A 22,233-nucleotide genomic window follows, 5' to 3' on the forward strand; every position below is an offset into this window, starting at 1 on the left:
TAACCTTTAAACCTCGTTTCTGGAGCAGTTGGGTATTATAGGAAGGTCTTCCGCCTGAGGCAGATGTAGAAAAGGGTTGCAATATAGGAGTTGTGGTCTGAGAAGGAGTCGTGTGGCAGAACTGGCATTGCTGCGCCGTGGCATTTGTTGCACCAAGGGAGTTAATCATGGCACAAAGAAGATGTTCAGTTCCAGCGACACAGGAGTAGAGCTTGGAACAAGCTATTGAGGTGGTATCACCTTGGCACCAAACCAGATGCTGGTGTCAGGTTCCGATTCACCCAGGATACTTGTGGAAATAGAACAAAGGGTGCCAGTTGGTATGGCGTCAGCATTCTACTCAACAAATATGTCACTGTACCCATGGGAGTAGCATGCACACCGGGGGTAGGGGGCATGATTTGATGGAATAAATTGGTATTTCTTTTAAAAAAAGCAAATGGATCCATCCCAGACATGTAAATAGCCTCCCTGAAGAGTTACTAAGGGAATATACTTGTATACGGATACTGGTATTGAGGGTCTACTTTGGTCTAGCAACCCGTAGTACCCAAGGATACTACTAATTTAAATATGTGGACCCTGAAAATATTCAATCTCCTAGGTTAAAAACAGGGACACCCAAAATTCTAACATTTACTACAACCAAAAGCCAAGCCCAGACCCAAGCTTCCCACTCCAAAAAAAAAAAAGCCTCAAGGTGGTCTCGCTGATGTGGTAGGTGGCACATTAGACTCTAAAAGGGCACAGTCCAATTAAACTGGAGTTCTGCATCCAGCTGGACTCTGTATTGGGGACAGAGGATGAATAATGAGCCAGTACTCCGTTTTTGTCCCTTTAACCACCTCCCGGTTCAGTGGTGCCTCAGCACCCAATGGCCAAGGCTGAAATTTTGTAGAGGAGTGGGAATCTACAGGCACCACTAGCCACTAGTAATTTGTCCAGTTGTTGAGATATGGCCTTTGACTGGTGATTTTCTCCACAACAATAATAATTAGAATTACTCGAATGTTTCCAAATTGCTGACTGTGCATTTAGTCATGGGGCTAACTTAGTTAATTCCTGGTCCACACACACATTAAAGGTCACAAACATGATTCTGCATTTGCTAAAATGTAGCAATCAATAAAATATTTCTCATTTGCTTGGTCTAACGACTGCAAAATTGACTTTCAATTTTTCGACTCCTTGGTAACCACACTTACCAAGATAGCTGAGACTACTACATAAAAGGTTCCAAAATATTGATACTAAAATCATGGCACAACACATCCTCACTTGAAAAAACTTGGTCTATCTGACTTTCATAGAATTTTTAATTAACGTACTCAGACCACAAATAACCTTCTTACTGCCTCTGGAAAATCCAAAAATCTCAGTGTACACATTTTAGTAAAGGTACAAGCTCTAGCCTAAAACCATTAAGTACGCCATCCACAGAATTGAGTTCCGATAGCGAAGACTACAAAGCATAACTGACCACTGTCATTAGAAACATCTTAAAGAGTATAAACCTTCCATCAGTCTTGCGTAATACAATTTTTGGGTAAAGACCATTGCTAACTGAGAAAAACAATTGAGTAGTCTATTCAAAATAGTACCTGTCAATTCTTTCACTCAGTGTTAGTAAGATGCAGCTCTACCATGACCTCAATTCTTTTAAGTGAAAATGAATCAACATAATGAGACCGAGAGTTACAGTGAATTCTAATTGGCATTACCTGATCATGCTCCTCTCAAATATCTCCGCACAGCTTTTTCACTGAAGCCCGATAGCCTTGAGTAAATCTAACCTATCCTAAGGCCCTAAAGCTCATAAACTCACCATCAGCCCCTAAGACTAAAGAAATCTTTAACCTTTATTAAATTATATAAGTATCTAATGAACATATAAGAGATAGTTAGATAACAGTAATATGTACACAAATAGATGCGGAGGGACTCCGCAGTAGGTGCAAAGTGCCTGTCTCAAGATTTTCTGAGAAACCTATTTGCTGTATGATTTTGGAAAATAGTTGTCAAGCAACAGTAACAGCTGTTATCCTCTCTTCAACCAGGTATTCACGCTAGGGATGGCACTGAAAGTCTGGGAGCACTTCCATTGGATTCTAGGATGTAGTTCTCAGGTTTGTAGACCAAGGGGTCGGCTGTTTTTTAGTAATGCCTCCAAGCCCATGGATCATTGACTCAATCTGCTCAAAACCAGATTCAAGCTCAAATCCAAGGGAGGTAGAAATTTCTCAGTCCTAGGATCAACCTTTTGGAACTCTCTTGCTGACACTCAAGACACTCAAGCCAATCCCTCAATGTTTGGAAAACTCACCATTTGTAAAGCAACTACATAAAACCACTTCTAAGAGACCCCTTGGGCACGTAAATATACGTTTCTAGATTGACAGAAATACAATGAACACATCTGCAAAAATGCTGAGCATTCAGCTGTACTCTTTCCACTTTGTCATAACCACCATCGGTTATATCTATCAACAGTCAGTCATATCTATCACCTGCTTGTTACGAATCAATGCCTTCTACCCTGTTTTACCGTTTGCAGCGTCTGACTGGGATGCTAAAATCAACACAAAAATCCTAAAGCAAGAGCTCTTAGTTATGTGCTACTCACTGGCATATACACACTGGTCACATAGCAATATGACTAAGGTTGAGGAAAACCATGCAGTTCCCATTTAGGTTGGCATGACTACTTTAGGAGGAGCTACTCAGGATTTTGGGCAACTGTTGACATTAGCTGTATAATTCTGTCAAGAAGTATTCATAATTTGTCCAAGATTCAGCTTGCGGTCTATTACTGTGTAGGTGCTTTCTTTTTAAGAGAAAAGTGAGCGATCACATCAGGGAACAATACTGCAACATAATACAGTGTCCTGCATTGGAGATGAAAAAAATTCCTTGGATGAACTATGGAATTTTTCCTTTCACCGTTCTATTGTATGTATTCTCCTCTTGTTTCTACCCTTTACAGGGGGGGGGGGGTTGTGCAGAGCACTAACCTTTACTGACACACAAACTTCTTAAAGTAGGCTACATTGTGCCCAGCCTCACCCAATTTTCAGTTCAGCTGCAGGTGAGAACATTACCGCTAAAAGAGCCATCCCACTCACTCCCATGTTTCACACAGATTTTAAGAGTTGTGGTTACTCTTCCTCCATGCCTCACCTCTTGAACCATGTACTGGCCTAGTCACCGGCATGCACTTGCTTTATTGAGCCAACTCCCAGTGCCCTACTTTGTGTGCAAATCCTTTGCAGTGTACACACAGACAGAAAGTCCAGCTATTACTGAAGTTCATTTCCTTAACTAAACAATTCAAATATGAATCAGTGTAACACCTCAGACTTACGAAAAGATAGAACCATTCAGACACACCACAGCTTGTAATGCAATAAAGGATTCTTTAATATTGGCAGTTACAAAAACAGTGTGAGGAAACAAATCAAGCAAATATAGCTGAAATTCTAGTCTAAACTTTATATCCCAGACACTGAGTTTTTCCCCATTCTCCCTCACTGGAATAACGGCTACATTTTATTTGGCGTGGGTGTCCTAATAATTATTTAGAGCGGGGGTAGGGTAGAAAGAAGGTGGCTTTGCTTCTTTATCCTGAGTCAGATCTTTGGATTAACTATTTAGTAATGTGGCACTTTCAGCTTTGCTAGTGGTAGGGCTGTATGGCTGCACCCTCAATGAAAAAACAAATACACTAAGTCTTTAAAATTGTTACAGCGCTGACAATGCTGTTGAGTGAGGGAGCATGCTCCCGTTTCCAATCACATCTGATAAATTATGCCACCAACCTTCAATTAACACAACAACAAAGCCCCTACAAAAGTAAATACCATTAATCTGATGGGAAGTACCACAGTGCATGCTGAAGCCATAGAGTGCATACCAATGAAACCCAATTAAGCTCCATAAACCACCTAAGGTGGCACTGTGGGAAGTGACACTGTACCGGTCAACAATTGACCTGGAACAATAGGGAAGAGGGTCCTGACTGCCAAAGATATTCCACTAAGCAGTGGTCACAAGGATGTATGATGGGAACTGTAACTATGCAAGTTTATTCTGTAGTGTAAGAAAGGCTGCGTGTTTCGTTTACTGTCCTCTACAGTGGAGGAGGAACTACATCATGGACCCTAATGGAATCATCACTCATCCACTCTAAAGGTGTCAACATTTCAATAATGTAATAGACTAGCATTCCAAAAGCAGCCAGAAACCAACTGAGGGGCATCTCGCATAGTTCTGACCGACATTTTCTGGAAAACAAATCACCTATATTTGATATGGACATTTCAGGTTGAAAATACAAAAAAAAAACTTCCATGGGTTACATCTCCTCCATAACTCGGGGGACGTATTTGCTGCTGCAAAAAGTATTCTTATTTTGCTGATTAAGGCAAAGAAGTTTAGTTTACTTTTGAAATCTGAATCTAGTATTACAATGTCAGGAGGGAGTTAAAGCATACCCTAAAAGTAGGAACATTCTTCCTAGTACTATACACATCCATATAGCGCAGAACCCTGCTGCAACTATGACAAATTCTGACAGTGCTAACAAACTAAACGCAGAACCCTCACAAATTTCTATACGTACATATTTATATATATTTATATTATATTATATTTAAAAAGAAACATATAGGAAACCTGTAAAGCATATGGTGATGTAAGGCGTATGTTCTAATTTTTTTGCCCTTGGATACAATCCCCTAATTGCAGCTTTAAAATCCTTGGTTTCAGCTATTAATTCCCTAAGATCAGTTACATTAAAAAATGTGGGGGGGGGGGAAAATGAAGACATTACTAATGCTTTTGTTACAGCTGGGGCGACTGCATGAGAACATCTATAGCTTCTAATCTCCAGTTGGGTCACTACCACACTACTTGTGGGACATTAGCTGTCCAATTTTAGTGGACTGGGTGGGAATTAGCAAAGGTGCCATGGGGTAACTCCTGACATAGGGAGGCAATGGTCAGTTACAGATTTCGGGGTCCTTGCACAAAGTACATGTAGAGTTTGGAAAGGCTTTCCTTGCTATGTGAGCAATATCTTATATGTGGTTGGGAGTGTTTTACCCATACCACAAATCACATCTTTCACTTAGTAACCAAAAGTACAAGATTACCAATCTACCAATACCTAAACTGCTTCACAAACCGATTCATGCGTTAATCCAATCCTTTCCGCTTACGTGTAAGTATTGTTAAGTGCTAGAAACAGGACAAACGGACACAAAACAATGTGATGTTTCCAGTAATTTAAAATAACAAATTTAACATACACCTACTCTTCCCTCTCCTTTACTACAGCTTCACGTCTTTAATGTCAATCCCTCCACTAGTGTCTATGTGAACCAGCTAATTTTTTTTCTCAGGAAGGGAGGTTGAAGCTATTGGTCTGCGTGGGTTAGGAGTTGGCTAGTTCCGGCACCTGCGACGTCTGTTTACGGCGAGTCCTGCATGACACCACTTATGCTGGTTAGTGGTGGTTCTATCATGCACACCCAGAGGCAGTTAACAGAGGTGCCCGACAGGGTACACCTGCTGAGGAGGTTAGCAGTGTGCCCGTCACAGCGTCCTTGGAGGAGGTTAGCACAGTGATCCAGGGTCCCAAGAAGGGTTAGTGTAAAGGTGGGAACAGTACAAAAACGGGATTTAGGATAGAATCCAGCAGCAATGAATATGCACAGAGAGGGGACTGAACTGAACTTTATGTGGGGGTATGTGTCCCTTCCGTTCTTGCACAGACATTCTGTGGCACAAGCCATCATTTGTCTCGTGCGAGACTGTGCAAAGGAATTCGTGTGCCACTGGATTTAAAACGGTGCGTTGTCCTGTGGGGATTTCTCTCCAGATCCTGTTGGAGACTGCAGGCCATCTGCTCCATTCTCTTTCACGCCAACCACTTTAGACTGCGGAGAGAAAAAAAGATGAGGATTAAAATTCAAGTTCTGGAAGACATCAAGTTATAATATGGCTTCATAATAATTCAGGGGCACTAATCAATAGTGCTGAAACAAAACAAGGCATGTTTCACAATGTGTATCCTCTTGTCCTTGGTGATGAATAGATGCTTGCACCTGACAGTGTTGTAGTTAAAAGTGCTTATCTTTCTGTCCGTGGTACAAAGAAAGTTCACATTTGCTACAGTTTCATGGCGCTAAGTAACCAAATAACTACGACTAATTGCTCGGGCTATAAATTAAATAGATGACTTTTAATAATTTCCTACAATGGAATAGAGCACGTTTGCTATGTAAAGATAGCATGACAGTTGTCCATGTTGTTACTGCCCTAATGGTAAAAGATTGATCACTGAAGACAATCGTTCTGGTTTAGGGGACATATGGTAGAAACAGCTGAGTGGATTTTAATGATCTTGAGAGCTTTGTGCAGAGTGAATTTGTAAGCCAGAAAATAAAGTGAGCCAAGTAGACCTTAGTTGACAACCAGCTCTGGCTTAAAATGATTCAGGTTTAGGCAAACAGAGCAGCTGTCTTAAGATGGGGAAAAGTGGTCTAATTTTGGGGCACCGTTGTTTAGCTGGGCGGCTTCATTTTGAATCAGCTGAAGGCAGAGGATATGTCCAGGTGTGGCGAGATAAGAGTTGCCAGAGTCCAACCGTGATTGAACAAGAGCACTGATTACAGGTTATGGAATCATTTGACGATGAAAGGGGGAAGGCTGCATCACAGCATTTTAGTTGAAAAATAAAACTACGATATTTGCTGACTGACTGTCTAAGGCAACGTCAGAATCCTTATAAATTCACAGCAAGAACAGAAGATGCAGTGGTGGGAGAGGATCCATCACAGAAAGGTAGTGTAAATCTCCCATAGAACAGGTACCCAGTGGAAAAACCAGGATTTCTGTTTTAGTGGGGTTCAACCTCATAAAATGCTGACACAGTTATGCACTCTCCAGTCATCTAGTGTTTGGTTCGGAACAACACAACTCGTTTTCCTTCAGTCTTAGTTTCTGATTTGAGCATGCCTGGAATTACTCAGGATCAAGTCAACCTCTCCCGCTCAAGAGCTGAGAATGCCTGTAGAGAAAGCCTCCACCTCAGTTAAACTTTTTTTTTTCACCATTGAAATACTGGTGTTTTGCGTATTTATCAATTTTTATCATATCTGTTTCAGTACAGTGGGAAGATGAACGTGTTGCCTGTGAATCTACACCACAAGCTGCAAACCAATTATTATGCAACTTTTTTTGGTTGCAGCATGTGTTGTTGCATGCCACAAGATGTGCATAGACTGTAAAGCAGTACCCTCATTGATAGAAGCTGACAGAAAGTTTTAGCAGTAGTAGTGGATAAAGTACTTAATAGTTTTAGCTGTGTATTATCACAAAATGCTTTGCAAAAGTGTGTGCAGTTGCCATTGTTGTCCACTCGTCAGATGGCCACTAAAGATCAAGTTACTTACCTTTGGTAATGCTCTTTCAGGTAAAGACTATCTAGCCACATATTCCTCGCCTTTTAAACACTCCCCTAGGAGTCAGACAGGATCTGAAAAATCTTCAGGAATACACTTGCGCACTAGCAGGTTGCACTGATGTCGCACCGCTGACATAGCTACACGCCATATGCAATGTGGGTGGACCTATATACAGGGAGTGCAGAATTATTAGGCAAGTTGTATTTTTGAGGATTAATTTTATTATTGAACAACAACCATGTTCTCAATGAACCCAAAAAACTCATTAATATCAAAGCTGAATATTTTTGGAAGTAGTTTTTAGTTTGTTTTTAGTTTTAGCTATGTTAGGGGGATATCTGTGTGTGCAGGTGACTATTTTTTTTTGTTAAGTTGCCTAATAATTATGCACAGTAATATATACCCATTTCAATTATTTATTATTACCAGTGAAACCAATATAACATCTCAACATTCACAAATATACATTTCTGACATTCAAAAACAAAACAAAAACAAATCAGTGACCAATATAGCCACCTTTCTTTGCAAGGCCACTCAAAAGCCTGCCATCCATGGATTCTGTCAGTGTTTTGATCTGTTCACCATCAACATTGCGTGCAGCAGCAACCACAGCCTCCCAGACACTGTTCAGAGAGGTGTACTGTTTTCCCTCCTTGTAAATCTCACATTTGATGGACCACAGGTTCTCAATGGGGTTCAGATCAGGTGAACAAGGAGGCCATGTTATTAGATTTCCTTCTTTTATACCCTTTCTTGCCAGCCACGCTGTGGAGTACTTGGACGCGTGTGATGGAGCATTGTCCTGCATGAAAATCATGTTTTTCTTGAAGGATGCAGACTTCTTCCTGTACCACTGCTTGAAGAAGGTGTCTTCCAGGAACTGGCAGTAGGACTGGGAGTTGAGCTTGACTCCATCCTCAACCCGAAAAGGCCCCACAAGCTCATCTTTGATGATACCAGCCCAAACCAGTACTCCACCTCCACCTTGCTGGCGTCTGAGTCGGACTGGAGCTCTCTGCCCTTTACCAATCCAGCCACGGGCCCATCCATCTGGCCCATCAAGACTCACTCTCATTTCATCAGTCCATAAAACCTTAGAAAAATCAGTCTTGAGATATTTATTGGCCCAGTCTTGACGTTTCAGCTTGTGTGTCTTGTTCAGTGGTGGTCGTCTTTCAGCCTTTCTTACCTTGGCCATGTCTCTGAGTATTGCACACCTTGTGCTTTTGGGCACTCCAGTGATGTTGCAGCTCTGAAATATGGCCAAACTGGTGGCAAGTGGCATCGTGGCAGCTGCACGCTTGACTTTTCTCAGTTCATGGGCAGTTATTTTGCGCCTTGGTTTTTCCACACGCTTCTTGCGACCCTGTTGACTATTTTGAATGAAACGCTTGATTGTTCGATGATCACGCTTCAGAAGCTTTTCAATTTTAAGAGTGCTGCATCCCTCTGCAAGATATCTCACTATTTTTGACTTTTCTGAGCCTGTCAAGTCCTTCTTTTGACCCATTTTGCCAAAGGAAAGGAAGTTGCCTAATAATTATGCACACCTGATATAGGGTGTTGATGTCATTAGACCACACCCCTTCTCATTGCTTAATTGGTAGTAGGCTTTCGAGCCTATACAGCTTGGAGTAAGACAACATGCATAAAGAGGATGATGTGGTCAAAATACTCATTTGCCTAATAATTCTGCACTCCCTGTAGGCACCAAGCATGTGCGCCGACACCTGCTACTTCCTTGACACTTCCGTACCTGCAGATGCGGGGCCAATCAGGTTGGCTGCGACCAGTGTACAGATTCCTTAACTGGGATCATTTTAAGTAGACACCAGTTGACAGAACAGGGACGTGTGAGAGGGTCGGTGAGGAATCTGTAGTTACCCAGTCTCTACCAGAAAAAGCATTACTGAATTTAAGTCACTTGTTCTTCTGATAAAGACTTGTAACCGCAGATTCCAGAGCTTTTAAATAGATTATACCCATGCAATACCTCCTAGCAAGTGGATTTGTGAACTGGCGCAGACTAAAAAGTCCTGAAGGAACGAGCAGTCAAAGTAGTGTTCTCAGTGTACCTGGATGTCCAGACAATGATGTTTCATGAATGTATGGAGGAACGTCCAAGTTTCTGCCTGGCAGATGTCCAGAAATGGCACTTCGCAAACCACTACAGTCGTAGCAGCATTGGCTGTACTGGAAGTAGCCCACAAGCCCTCAGGAGATTGCTTTTTGGTCAGCATTTAGCAGATCTTAACGCACAGCATGATCCAGTGTGAAATGATTTTTCTGCACAGCCTTCTCTTTCTTTGCATAAGTGAACCCAACAAAGAGTTGGTTGTCCACCTGATGGCCTCAAGTATGATCGAAGCAGAAGCTAAGGGCTCATTTCAGATCCAACCTGTGAAATCTTTCCTACTCCTTAGATGGGTGACGCATACAAACAATGCTGGAGGCGCGATGTTCTGACCAACTTAAAAAGTCAATACCTTTGGAAGGAAATAAGAAAGGAAGCTTGAGCCCGTAGAACCGACCTATCTGTGTGTAAGATGGTATAAGGTGAGTTGAAGGAGCCTGTAATACGTTCCCCCACCACACCAAAGTTATGTGGACATAGAATACTGTCTTGAGAGTAAGGAGCCAGAGAACAACTATGGAGACTTCAAAGGGTGCACACTTGAAGAATATGACGATGAAAGTTAAGTCCTATTGGGCATAAAAAATGGCGAAGTGCGCAACATGTTTTAACCCTTTGAGAAAACACATCACCAACAGATGACGTAAACTATTATGGCTGGTCCAGTAACCGTAACAAATGCTAAAAGAGCTGACAGATACCCAATAACAATGTCAAAAGCAAGGCCTTGCTGGGTGAGGGACAATACTAACAACAGAACTTCAGGCAGTTTGGCACTGAATGGGTCAATCTGCTGAACAGTGCGCCAAGCCACAAACTCATCCCAACAGCAGGGGTATACAGATTTTGTTGAGGGACGTCTAGCTGCGAGAATGAAGTTCGAAAATACTCAACTGTCACTGCTCAAGCTCAAAGAATTGTGTAAGTTTAGGTTCAGAACCGTAGGCTGCTGCTGTCACAGAAGATCCTCCCGAATGGGCAGCCCGATCAAAGGACAGTTTGCTTAAGCCCAACAGTTCGGGAAGCCATACCCTCCATGTCACATCAGGGGCTGCTAGGGTGACCTGGGCATGATCAGTACCGATCTTCAGAACTCAGGGCAGGAGAAGTACTGGCAAAAAGTACTACAGGAATCCCAATTTCCACTCAACAGGTGAGGCGTCCAGAAGTGAGAGACAGCTAGGGAGTTTTAATGCACTAAAGTGTTGACATTGCACATTCTTGGCAGTGGTGAACAGATTGAGCAATGGTTTACCTCATATGAAGAAAAGACCCAGCTCCACCTCTGGTTATAACTGACATTTGTGATCAGCAAGGCATTGCAGGCTAAGCTCTTCCACTCTGGCATTTAAGGCACCCGCCAAGTGGTACGTCACCAGAAAAATACCTGGGCATTCTAGCCATGTCGATAGACATCAAGCCTCCTGGTACTGTATTCGTGTCCCCCATCCCGCTTGTTGCAGTACCACTTGTCAGTAGTGTTGTTCATAGGCACCTACAACAGCATCCATTTGATGGAGTGCAGGAAGGTCTTCAACACCAAGTGACTTGCCCACAGCTCCAGAAGATTGCTATGGAGTCGGACCTCTTCTGGAGACCAGACGGCTCTGATCTCCACTTCCCAAAAATGCCCTCTCAACCAAGAGTTATGGGTGCTATATAGAGAGCACTTTGGCGCTGACCCAATCACAGTCATAAAGCCACCACTGCATATATCCTGCAGTCTTCCTCCAAAATCTGGACATGATCAAAAAGATACCATTGTGTCCAATGGGACATGATCAAAAAGATCCAACTTTGCCCATTGGGACTTCCGATCTCACTGAGGAGCTTGACAATACCACCTCGCTTGCTTGACCAGTAGGGTACAGGAGGCCATCAGTCACAGCAGCCTCAGATACAACACAGAGATTGAAACATGGGGATCATAGCCCGATTGGCCTAAACTTCCTGTTCCAGGAGAAAGACATGAAACTGCACGATGTCCAGAATGGCTCCAATGAAAGGAAGCATCTGTGAAGGAGTCAGGTGTGACTTTGGCACATTGATAATGAACCCCAACGATGTTAAGGGGGTTGCCATAGTCTAAAGATGGGTGGGTGACTGCCTTAGGTGAGTCCACCTTCAGTAGCAAGTCGCTTAGGTAGGGGAAGACTAGGATCCCTGATCTCTGAAGATGTGCTGAAATCACCACCATCACTTTCGTCAACACCTGAGGGCCGCTGGCAAGCGCAAAGAGCAAAGTAAAATGAAATTGTGGTGGCCAACTGAACTGCCCATAAAACGTGTAATCCTGCAGGACAGAGATGTGAAAGTAAGCGTCCTTCAGCTCCAGCGCTACCATGCAGTCTTAAGGATCGAGGGCAGACAAGACATGGGCCAGGATGTCCATCTTGAACTTTTTTCAGAAAGGTGTTGAGAGGGAAAACGTCTAACCTGGAACAAAGGTCCCTGTCCTTTTTCTGCACCAGTAAGTAGCAGGAATAACAACCATATCCGACTTCTGGTGCCGAAGCCCTCTCTATGGCTCTTTTGGTTTAAAAAAAAAAGCCACAACTTCCAGCAGCAGAAGAGATAGATGGTCTCCTGTCAGCATGTTTCAAAATTGATGGAAGGTTTGGTGGGGTTTTGACAAATGTCAAACATTAAACCAGTTTAACAATTTCTAGGACCCTCTTGTCCACAGTTTCTTCTGCCACTTTGATAGAAAGTGTTGTATCAGGTTGCCGAAAGGGTGGCTGTCAGCCACCATGTGCATGTTAAAGAGGTTTTGGGGCAGCTGGGGCTGTGGAAGACCGGGTTACCCACTGTCTCTGTTGCACTCTTCAGGAGGTATCACAAACCAAGAAAAGGTTTTGGCAACTGATGCATCTGTTGGTGCTGCTAGTTGTATTAGAAGACTATACCAAAGCCACTAAGTGACTGAAACTGCTGGTGCAATTGGCGAGAAGGGATAGAAAGGCCCTTGTGGCCGTGCTATCCTTGAAGCGCCCCAGAGGCTGAATCTGCTTTACCACCAAACAATTGGGAGCCATTGAATGGCTTGTCCATAAGCCTGATCTGAATGTCTCCCAAAAAGCTGGTGGACGGCAACCTGCAAGTCTGCACATTGCAACCCTAATACCAATAGCCCTACTAAGGGAATAAGTTATGTCCAGTCCACACCAGATAGTGCACTTGGCCACGGTCATCCTTCATACCTGGGATAGGATGACCAGGACCTCCTCTGGGACCATGACAAACACTTGGGTCATAATGATTGAGTGTAACAGCCTTAGAGGCAGCTAGCATTCAGCAATCAAAGTGCAAAACTTGTGGAGGAGAAACCCTTTTTCTAAAGGTTTCTATTCTTTTCATTTCCCTGTGGGGGTGGGGGGTGTTAGAGGCGAAACTGTTCAAGTTTACTGACTGAAGCCTGCACCACAAGGCTTTCAGGAGAGGGTAGCTGGATAAGAAAGGCGGGGTTGTTTGGAGCAGGTTAATAATGTCTGGCGATGCACAATTGGATCTGAACAAGGATTAGTCTAGGTGTCCCAGGCATATCTGTTAAGTCCCCATTAAATGGTAGCAGAGGCTCAGAACTCATCGCGCCAGGTTGAAACACCACTTTAAGTACATTAGTTATGACCTCTTGAGTGGGAAGGTAGAGATCCAGGACCTAGGATGCCCTTTGCATAATCACAGTGTAGGCAGCACTGTCTTAAGTGGCAAGTCCTGGTGGAGAAACTAGACCACTATCTGGGAAGGTACCCAAGTCACCGGGCATCCTGGTGATCTTTGTACTAATTATCCTCCAAGAACGGTTGGGAACTCTCGTCAAACACAATAGCCCCTCCCCTTATCTGAAACCATGCTCTAAAGGTCATGAAGCACCTGGGCTCTGACGCCTGAGGGAGTATTCAAAAGTTAAAGAACATTCAGTTAGAACGCTCTATCAGAAGTTAGGCTCCCAAAAAAATCTACGATGGCTCCTTCCGTATTTAGTTTAGTGTGGATGTTCCATTTAAAGTTAGTTTTGCTCTTGTGTTACAAACCTGAATGAATTCTGAATATATACAACAATCTATCCTCCTAAACCAGATTTTTAGAAAGCTTTGACCTTATGAGGCCCAGTGAAATTTACAATCAATTCTTTAGTTTTTCTGGATTGACTTAGTCTTGTCAATATAATAAATCAAATGATGCAGACCTTCAAAAGCATGCAAAACTCTTTCAAGCCCACCCGGAGGGTTTGCAAAGAAGATTGTTAAATCACTCATTTTATTTAAGTGAACACCAAAACTATCCTTAGAGAGAAACATTGATGAGAGCGTACCACTGCCTTACTTGTCTGTCCAAACTGACAGTTTTATCAGCTCTTTGAAGAACGACCAGCTTTTACTTCCAAAACACTGATGTGTTGTTCTATGATACATCACTACTTGCCCAAATCATTAGGTCTGGCATGTGAGCGCCCCACGTGGTAAAGTGTTGCCACTCTTCCTTGCAGATTACAATCTGTAAAAGGTCTGCTAGCAACAAACATTCCTTTTTCCACCACATCAATATGTGCCATACCCTGGGCAAGAACACTAGATCCTCCCTGATCCTTAGTCACTTAAGACCACTGTTGTGCTAATGGCTCTTGTGGGAGGAACTTTTATAAACGTAAATTTGCAAAATTTGGAATCAACAAAACATCATTTTTAACAACTCCATCACTTTCCTCCCAGACCCAATCAATGATGTCTGGTAAAGAGGAGCTGCTATCTAGAATGTTAATACTGCCTGTAGTGGGATAAACCACTGCTCTGTTTGAACTAGTGTTTTATCCAAGAACTGCTGTAAAGCAGTGGTTCCCTTACCAGCCAGTATTCTAAGTAAGGATACACATGAACATGTTGATAATGAAAATTTGCTGATACCACAAAAGATTTTGTAAATGCCCTTTGAATTGAGGTAACCATGACGGTTTGAAAAGTTGTTACTTAAAACAATTTAGAAGTACTGGGTTGCATTTGTATGTGAAAGTGTGCATCTTTTCAATATATTGTCACCATGAAATCTCCCTTTTGTTATAGTAGGATCACTTATTGAGTAGAAACTGTTCTTAAGTATATAGTTTTGAAGTACTGATTCAAATATCTAACATCTAGAATGGGTCTGGGAAACCCAGCCATCTTTGGGAGCAGAGAGCATATTGAGAACACCCCTTGATCTTTTGCTACCAACTGTATTTCTTCTATTACACATTTGGATTGAAATTTCCACCAAGAATAGGTGTGAATGGTCTTTGTTGGTATTGTATTTTTGTAGGGATAGTTTTGTGGAAAATGTTAAAATTCTAAAATATATCAATTTCTGTCCAGTAGAAAGTGTTAAATCACTCAAACTAAATTATGTGACTGGAAAATCCCTTTGTCTCTCCTACAGGTGTTGATAATCGGGGGAATGTGAACTGGAGGTCAAGCAACCTCTTCTTTGAGGACAAGTGTCCCTTCGTCTGCTCACAGTGTGGACTTTGTGGAAAGTGTTACTGCTATGCGAGTATGTTCTGTTGAAACCCTTGATGTGACTAACAGGAAAGGCAGGTATACGCTCCCACTCTTTTGGAGGGGGGCAGCTTCTACCTGCAGGTACTGGTGGGCTGCACTCTCTAGGAACGTACCTGAATTGTTTAGTCATATGCCATGGCTTGTCAAATAACTAAAAAACATAATGAAAAGCAGTCCTGCTGCAATGATTTCGAATTGCATGTTAGATTCATATTTGAGTAAGTTGCTTTTATCTTACATGGCCGTACCTGCAGATGTAATGTAAAAGTGTCTACGTTGTTCCCGCCTCGGCCTGCCCATCTCTTTACAGAGAAAGCTCAGGACAGAACAGAAGAGATGAAAGAAGAAAGCAAGATGGCAGATCCAGGAAGAGACAGTGTATCAGAGCAGCTCGCAGAAGCAGCAAGAAAAGTGCTGGTCCCCAAAAGTAACTGCTGCCATAAATTAAGCACTGTCCTGGGTCAGGATTGTTGAAAAAAAGGGCTCAAATCTTTTGTATGTTGGTAAAGCTGGTGCATCCCTAATAAGGGCAGAAAGCTTGTTGAAAACATTAAAAGATAAAAGGTGAAAAGGGGATGAGGGGTGATTTGGCACCTGCAGATTGTCGGTCTTGCAATATTTTGGCACATATAAAAAAAAAATCTCAGAAAAAGGTTGTGACAACAAAGACTAAAACATGTTACGGTCAAATGATTTTGCCAATAGACAAAATAATGTATATATGCAGAACTATGAACAGGCATTTAGAGATCCGGCTCTGACAAAAGGAAAACAGACATGAACTAATTCACTCACTGTTTTGAACACTGCATTAAACACAGAAATATAAAGGTTTTTTTTTTTAAAGATTCCAAATGGGGCTTTTCCTTTCCTTGTTAGAGATCTGAAGATTTTAAGCAAGATAACAGGGCCTGATTTGCTGATATAAGTATTTGTTAAGGGTAAATGGAATGCATCTTCAATGCTGATTTGCACCAAATATACGCTAAGATATAACATCATTACTGTGGAGATATAACGTTAAGCATAATACACATATAAAACGGTGTACATTCACTTCCAATGAAATAAATCACACTTCATATTTTACACAGAAGACAAAAGATGAATACTTATTTTTGTCACTTTTACAGTACACAGCTACAACTAGAAGAACTTCGAAAGTATGTCAAATTGCCATCGAAAGGCATGAAGGGGCATGAAAGTAAGGATACGAACTATGCAGAGAGTTGCGTGATGTGTATGAGGACCACAGAGGTGGACCAGTCACATTGCTGCAGGCTTGAAGCATTGTAGCAAGTAGAGAATTTCTGCAAACTAGTGTTGCATGGAGTGCTATGTAAGCGTGACTGGTCCAAAGCAGTAGGTTTAAGCTCACGTTCTAAAGTAGAAATCTCTAGTGTAGAAGATCTTGGAAGTCCTTGTGTTGCATCATCTTTATTCACATTTATACAGTGACACTTCAATCTACAACAAGCAACCTTTTGTTTTCAGGATGTGCCAATGCCTACTCTCAGCAATGAACAATCTTCTCACCTTAAGAACCCAATGACGAGGGCAGAGACAGAAATGACTTGGCGACTGGTAAAAACCAGGGTCTGATGTCGTCAGCAGTAAATTATACAGAACTCTCTCTAATCTGCTCACCCCCCACTTATAGACACAGTTTAATCATAGATGGGATCCAATAACCGGAGCCTTTGAAGGAGTAAAATGTACCCCTTTTTGTGTACACCAGTTTGGATAGGTACTGTTTTGGGAGAGGGGTGTGGTGGGGGCGAGGGGAATGCGAGAAAAATCACCTTGCCCTAAATCTGCGTGCGGTGTTAGATATATTGGGCCTGATTCTAACTTTGGAGGACGGTGTTAAACCGTCCCAAAAGTGGCGGATATACCACCTACCGTATTACGAGTTCCATAGGATATAATGGACTCGTAATACGGTAGGTGGTATATCCGCCACTTTTGGGACGGTTTAACACCGTCCTCCAAAGTTAGAATCAGGCCCATTGTGTTAACAATTCCATACCGGACATACCTTGTGAAACCAAAGGCCTGTGTGTGGTGATTCTCTCTACTTCCATACGTTCGCTTGCTGTCCCCAGCATGTGGAGTAGTATCTCATGGATACTCATTCCCTCCAGCTATCCAGTGAGGAGGACCAGGACAGTTTCCCCCTTATTTGTCTTAATGACTCTCAAATGAACTGCCAAGTGTGACGCTGCATGGCCCTCCAGGGATTTCTCTAGTCCATGCCTTCTAAGCCTACGATGTCTCCATCAAAGTTGGCTTCAAATTAGCTGCTTTACTTTGCTACACCGTTCCTGTACTGATGGCCACAGACCATTCTGAGTATCGTTGCATTACACATGGTAGCCATAGAAGAGTCTGCTGCTAGGATAGTCATCAAAAAATGCTCTTGCTCTTTTCCTTTGTGGACAGATGCTTGAAATGTCTTTATTTCAAACATTCACTTCGGCAAAGAGCCATCCTTCTCCCCAGGACATCCCCACACGTGTGTGATAGGAGATCAAAATATGGAAGGAGATCAGCCCACATACAAACGCAGGAGAGAGTAGAAAGGTCCTTAATCTCTTCTTTAGCCTCTCCAACATCTGTCCTGTGGCACAGCAGGATGTTCGGGGGTCCTATCAAGTCCAGGTCCCATGACAGTTTGAAATATACCCCTTCTACTACATCCCCTTCAGCAAGCATCTCTTGTAGTGTCTGTTTTAAGAAGGATTCATGTGCAGTATTTGGTGTGTAGAAATTTATGAAGCCAGAAGCCTGATAGTGCCATCTCAGTTGGACCCTGATGTATTGCCCCTCCTTACCTTCCATCGCCAAAAGTCATTCCCACCTGTAATGTATTCCATAGTATAGCAGCTCTGGCCATTTCTGATGGAGAGGACAGCAAAAACTGGGTGGGGTACAGTTTGTGCAATATTTGGGATTGATCCTTTTGCAGCAGGTGTCTTTAGTGCACATTGAGAATTCAGCCTTTTCACATTAAGAGATAAGAACTTGAGTGTGGAATGGAAAAGTGGGCACTTGTATGCTCTGGAGTAATAGACTCCAGACACTGTGCCTACTGTCCGTCCATTTCCCCAGCCCCTTTCAAAGTTTTCCCTTGATCAAACAAAAGTTCTCTCTCAGAGACTGGGAAGCTCTTTTTCTCCCCTTCAACTGGGACAGCAGATGTAAGGAGTGGGCATATTAAGAGGTGGATCTGGCGTTCCCAGAGGTAATCTGTCATTGGTTGAAATCTTTGCGTTTTAGAAAAGTGTTTGCAGATAAGTCCGGGAATAGCTGTAGTTTAAGTAGCAGGAACACAACTGCACCTTTGGTTTGATAAATTTCATGATCAGCTTGTCTTTGAAAAATTACACTCTTGTAATGAGGTCTGGGGAGAATTTGTTGTGGTTTTCAGGGTGGCCCAATCGGTACATGTGGTCCAGTCTGACCGGTGGAGTCATTCCTGGACCTCTGGTCTTTTTCTTTGGAGCATGTGGAGGCCGCTAACCGCACCTACTTCTCCTTTACTTTGAGATCTTTCTTGCCTCTATTCTCTGGCACTGCATTACAGTAGTCGAGTCTGCGGGGCCTCTGTGCTACAACACTCTGCAGGACACCTGTGCGCTCACCTCACTAAGCTGCCTTTTTTGAGTGTAAAGTGCCACTAGCCTGCTCAATGGGATGTATGTTTACTCATCAGTCTATGTCTCACCTCACCCCTCGATCTCTTTACTTCTGTCTCCGACAGTCATTCAGTTACTTCTACACAGCAGGTGGTAAGGCTGTTTTAGCTTCTAGTAGCAGATTTTACTTTTGTTGGTAATTCACTGTGCTTATCTATGCCCGGATGTACTTATGGAAGTTCTGAGGTTCCTCCCCTACGCTATGTGTCCCTTTTGTCAGTTTAATGGGCCCTTACTACCACGTACTGTTGAAGAAATTGCTGATCCTAATCCTCCCAGGATCACTCACCTACAGTGTCCTTTGTCTCTTACCTGCCTAAGTCCCTGTGGGATTGACATATTGAGGGAGCCTGTAGGGTTGGGATACATCAACATTGATTAGTTGGTAGTTTCACAGCCTTCTCAAGATGGTGCCTGCCTTCAGTCTAGAGCCAGGGCACTACCCTGCGGTGGGACGCTGCTGGTCTGCCAGGGTCCACTTCATTTTGGGAGTTGAGGTGGGGCGCCTGTATTCACAGTCATCCCAGTGTGTTCCCATTGCCCCCATTGTACTCTGAAGTGTTTGCAGGTTTCGAGTGCTAGCTGATTTTGCTGTATTCTGGATGAGCTGGAGCAGAGCTTCCAGACCAAACATCTCTCTCCATACTATACTTAAATACACCCCTGTATAAAAATTCTGGCACGGCGCCTGACCCCTGTCAATAGGAGTGCGTTTGTGCCAAATCACAAGGGCTTTGAACATGGGCGGAGATTGGCAACTGAGACAATCTCTTATCTTACGTGTGAATTCAGAGAAGGAATAGTCGCTTTTTTAAACATATGAGAATACATTCAACTTGGGAAACAGGGGGTTTCTCTTAACCGTTTTGGACACAATAGGCATGTCACCCATTTCTTACATCTTATAACCCAATTATCCAGAATCTCGGGCTAGAATAATACTAATTCTACAATAGAATGTCATCTAGTTAAGGTTTGTCCAAACAGTCTAACTTCGGAGCAAAGAAATTCTATCCTTGAAAGCCTTTCTAATACAAAGTAGTATGGACAGTTCAAGATGTACGAGATAAGATACATCCCTTTACCATGACAAATTAAGAAGCAATTTAGAACCTGGAAAGATTACCATTTTCAACAACACGAGTCCATCTTGTACTACTTCAATGCATTTTTTTCCAGTTCATGTCATGTGATCCGTCCCAAAAAAATAGTAATTGAGTGAGCAGCAACATTCTGTTTCGCGGAGGCTTGGAGCTGTCAGGTGTTGAGCAACACTATTTTGTGGCATCCCTGTTGTAGGTATGTAAAATAATTAGGAGGGTACAGTCAAGCAATACGGAAAATTCTATTCTGGATGTAATGGTTGGACAAAATGAAGTATGTATATTTGTTTTTACGTTTGGACATCCAAATCCTTGAAGAAATGTAAGCGTCCGAGTACGTTACTCTGCTAATCCACGAGTTTCGAGGGATGACCCTTGTCTGGGACACTGCAACAATTCCTTTTTTATTAAAAGGAGGAAATAGGCTCTAGGGTGAAGGGGGAACCGTAACTATTGGTGAGCAGTTAGATGAGGATAATATAAAATCCTTTGGTGAGCTGCAGACATTACTCAGTCTGTCCATTAGAAAAGTCATTTTAGATCTAGCCTGGGACAGCGCTTGAGCCGTTACGTACGAGATCTTTTGTTCACTTAAACTTAAAGGGGGCTTAGCATCTGTCCATTACATACCATTGATCATCATCACTCATTTCCTAGCTACTCATTGGTCAGTGCGAGCCTGTTTCACTTTCTCTGTGTGTGTTTATCCCTCCAATGAAGATTGCACCAGATCCCAATTAATTGCTTTATTAGTTTTCTTTCATGACACTACCAGCGATTGAGGTAAATTTTTTGTTCTTCCTCAGTCGTCACTGCTTGTTCCCGGTTACCCCCCTGCGTTATTTCTTCACCTTCTCTTCTACTTTTGTCTGTTTAGAGTTGCAAATCTTCACACAGAATGTTGTGAAAAACATTTCTCTTCATAAATCAGCCTTCTTCTGGCTTAAAGAGCAGCACTCCTGCCTTAAACACCATTGTCGGATCTCAATGCACTGAATCTGGTCGCCCAACGCAACTCCTACCAAGTCATTGACCACGAAGCAGACAACAACAGTCAAAGGGGCTTGAGCACGCAAGCTACTCAAAGCACTGCTCATGGTCATACACAGCATACATGTGATGGTTTTCGACATGTGGCTGCACAGTTTACATCTAATCAACTAAGTAGCTGAGTGATTTATGCTGCCTTTTTTTTTTATAACCTATTTGCACAACCCCTTTTTGAATCAACTGATTTAATCTCATATCCATTTGACAGGAACTTTACTACACAATTCTTTGACTAATGGAGGGCAGGGGTATCTACAAAGAGCAGGCATGGCTACTGCTTTGAGGTGGCTGGTATGTTTGCACAGAATGCCTTATTTGAACACTGTTTCTGGCTGCAAGTAAGTTGTGTGTTGCCAGTCAAGGCATACGTTTTGAAGCTTGCGGCCAGTGATGTTTGCCGTGCCCCTGAGCAATGGGACGGAAGAATTAATGCTCCTGTGCTGCAGCTACTGCTGGGGACATACATCTCGGTGTGGTCTTACATGTATGTTGCCATAAATTACCTCTCTTGTCTAGCTTGCCCACTTCCCCTTGCGGGAAATTGTCGTTTTGACAAAAATGAGGCCAGTGACTACACTGCTGCTGTTTTTGGGAAAGTCTGGAGAAACGTCCTTCCAGGGGACATCACTTTGTTTTCAACAGCTAAGAGGGTGGGGTGTAGGATCTTGGCCGTGTGGGTGTGACAGGGAGGGTTGGTGGTGCAGAACGAGTGACAATCGGATGTTGTTTGCTGATGCAAAACAGACAACCCATGACTGTAACTGAAATGCCTGCGACTGTAATGGGTCGTTCACTACTCGTGATCACCAGCGGACTGATCTGCAACATGGCTACTGCCTGATCTTGTCTCTATTGTCTATCCGTTCATAGAAACCTTGCCTCTTGTAGTGGTAAAATCAACTTGCTTCACTACTCTCCCTTCTCTTCTAAATATATTTGCCCGCCCTTTATTTGATCCACACGAGACAATGGATGCCATATTGTGCCTTGTGCTCATATGCCGCAGGAAAAGGCCTGATACATTCTGAGGAATTTGAATGCAAATAGCTTATGGGAGCCGAGGTAGAACCAATATGCCTTTTATTGAGGGGCAGTAATGCCCTGCGCCCACTCCATAATCTCCTGTTTTCAGTTGGTTCAGGTCAGGGGTGGCTTAAAACTTGTGGCGTAAGCATGCTTATTTGGTCCTACGTTATTTGCAGACAAGGGCGTTGGAAGTGCCTACAGGAAAAGTCATTAGATGAT

The 22,233-nt window shown here is 42.8% G+C and overlaps 1 protein-coding gene across 6 annotated transcripts in view; it reads right to left on the reverse strand.

Moving 5' to 3' along the window:
- Positions 1–3,393: 3,393 nt before the first annotated feature.
- The window catches only part of TPD52L2 (TPD52 like 2), a 130,144-nt gene continuing 111,304 nt past the window's right edge, over positions 3,394–22,233 (reverse strand). For all 6 annotated transcript variants that reach the window (XM_069243257.1, XM_069243258.1, XM_069243255.1 and 3 more), the window contains one exon: positions 3,394–5,936. In XM_069243257.1, coding sequence (XP_069099358.1) covers positions 5,841–5,936 — 96 coding nt within the window. In that variant the 3' untranslated portion in view covers positions 3,394–5,840. The remainder of the gene's footprint in view (positions 5,937–22,233) is intronic.

The sequence above is a fragment of the Pleurodeles waltl genome, chromosome 7 (genome assembly GCF_031143425.1).
Source record: "Pleurodeles waltl isolate 20211129_DDA chromosome 7, aPleWal1.hap1.20221129, whole genome shotgun sequence".
Lineage (NCBI taxonomy): Eukaryota > Metazoa > Chordata > Amphibia > Caudata > Salamandridae > Pleurodeles > Pleurodeles waltl.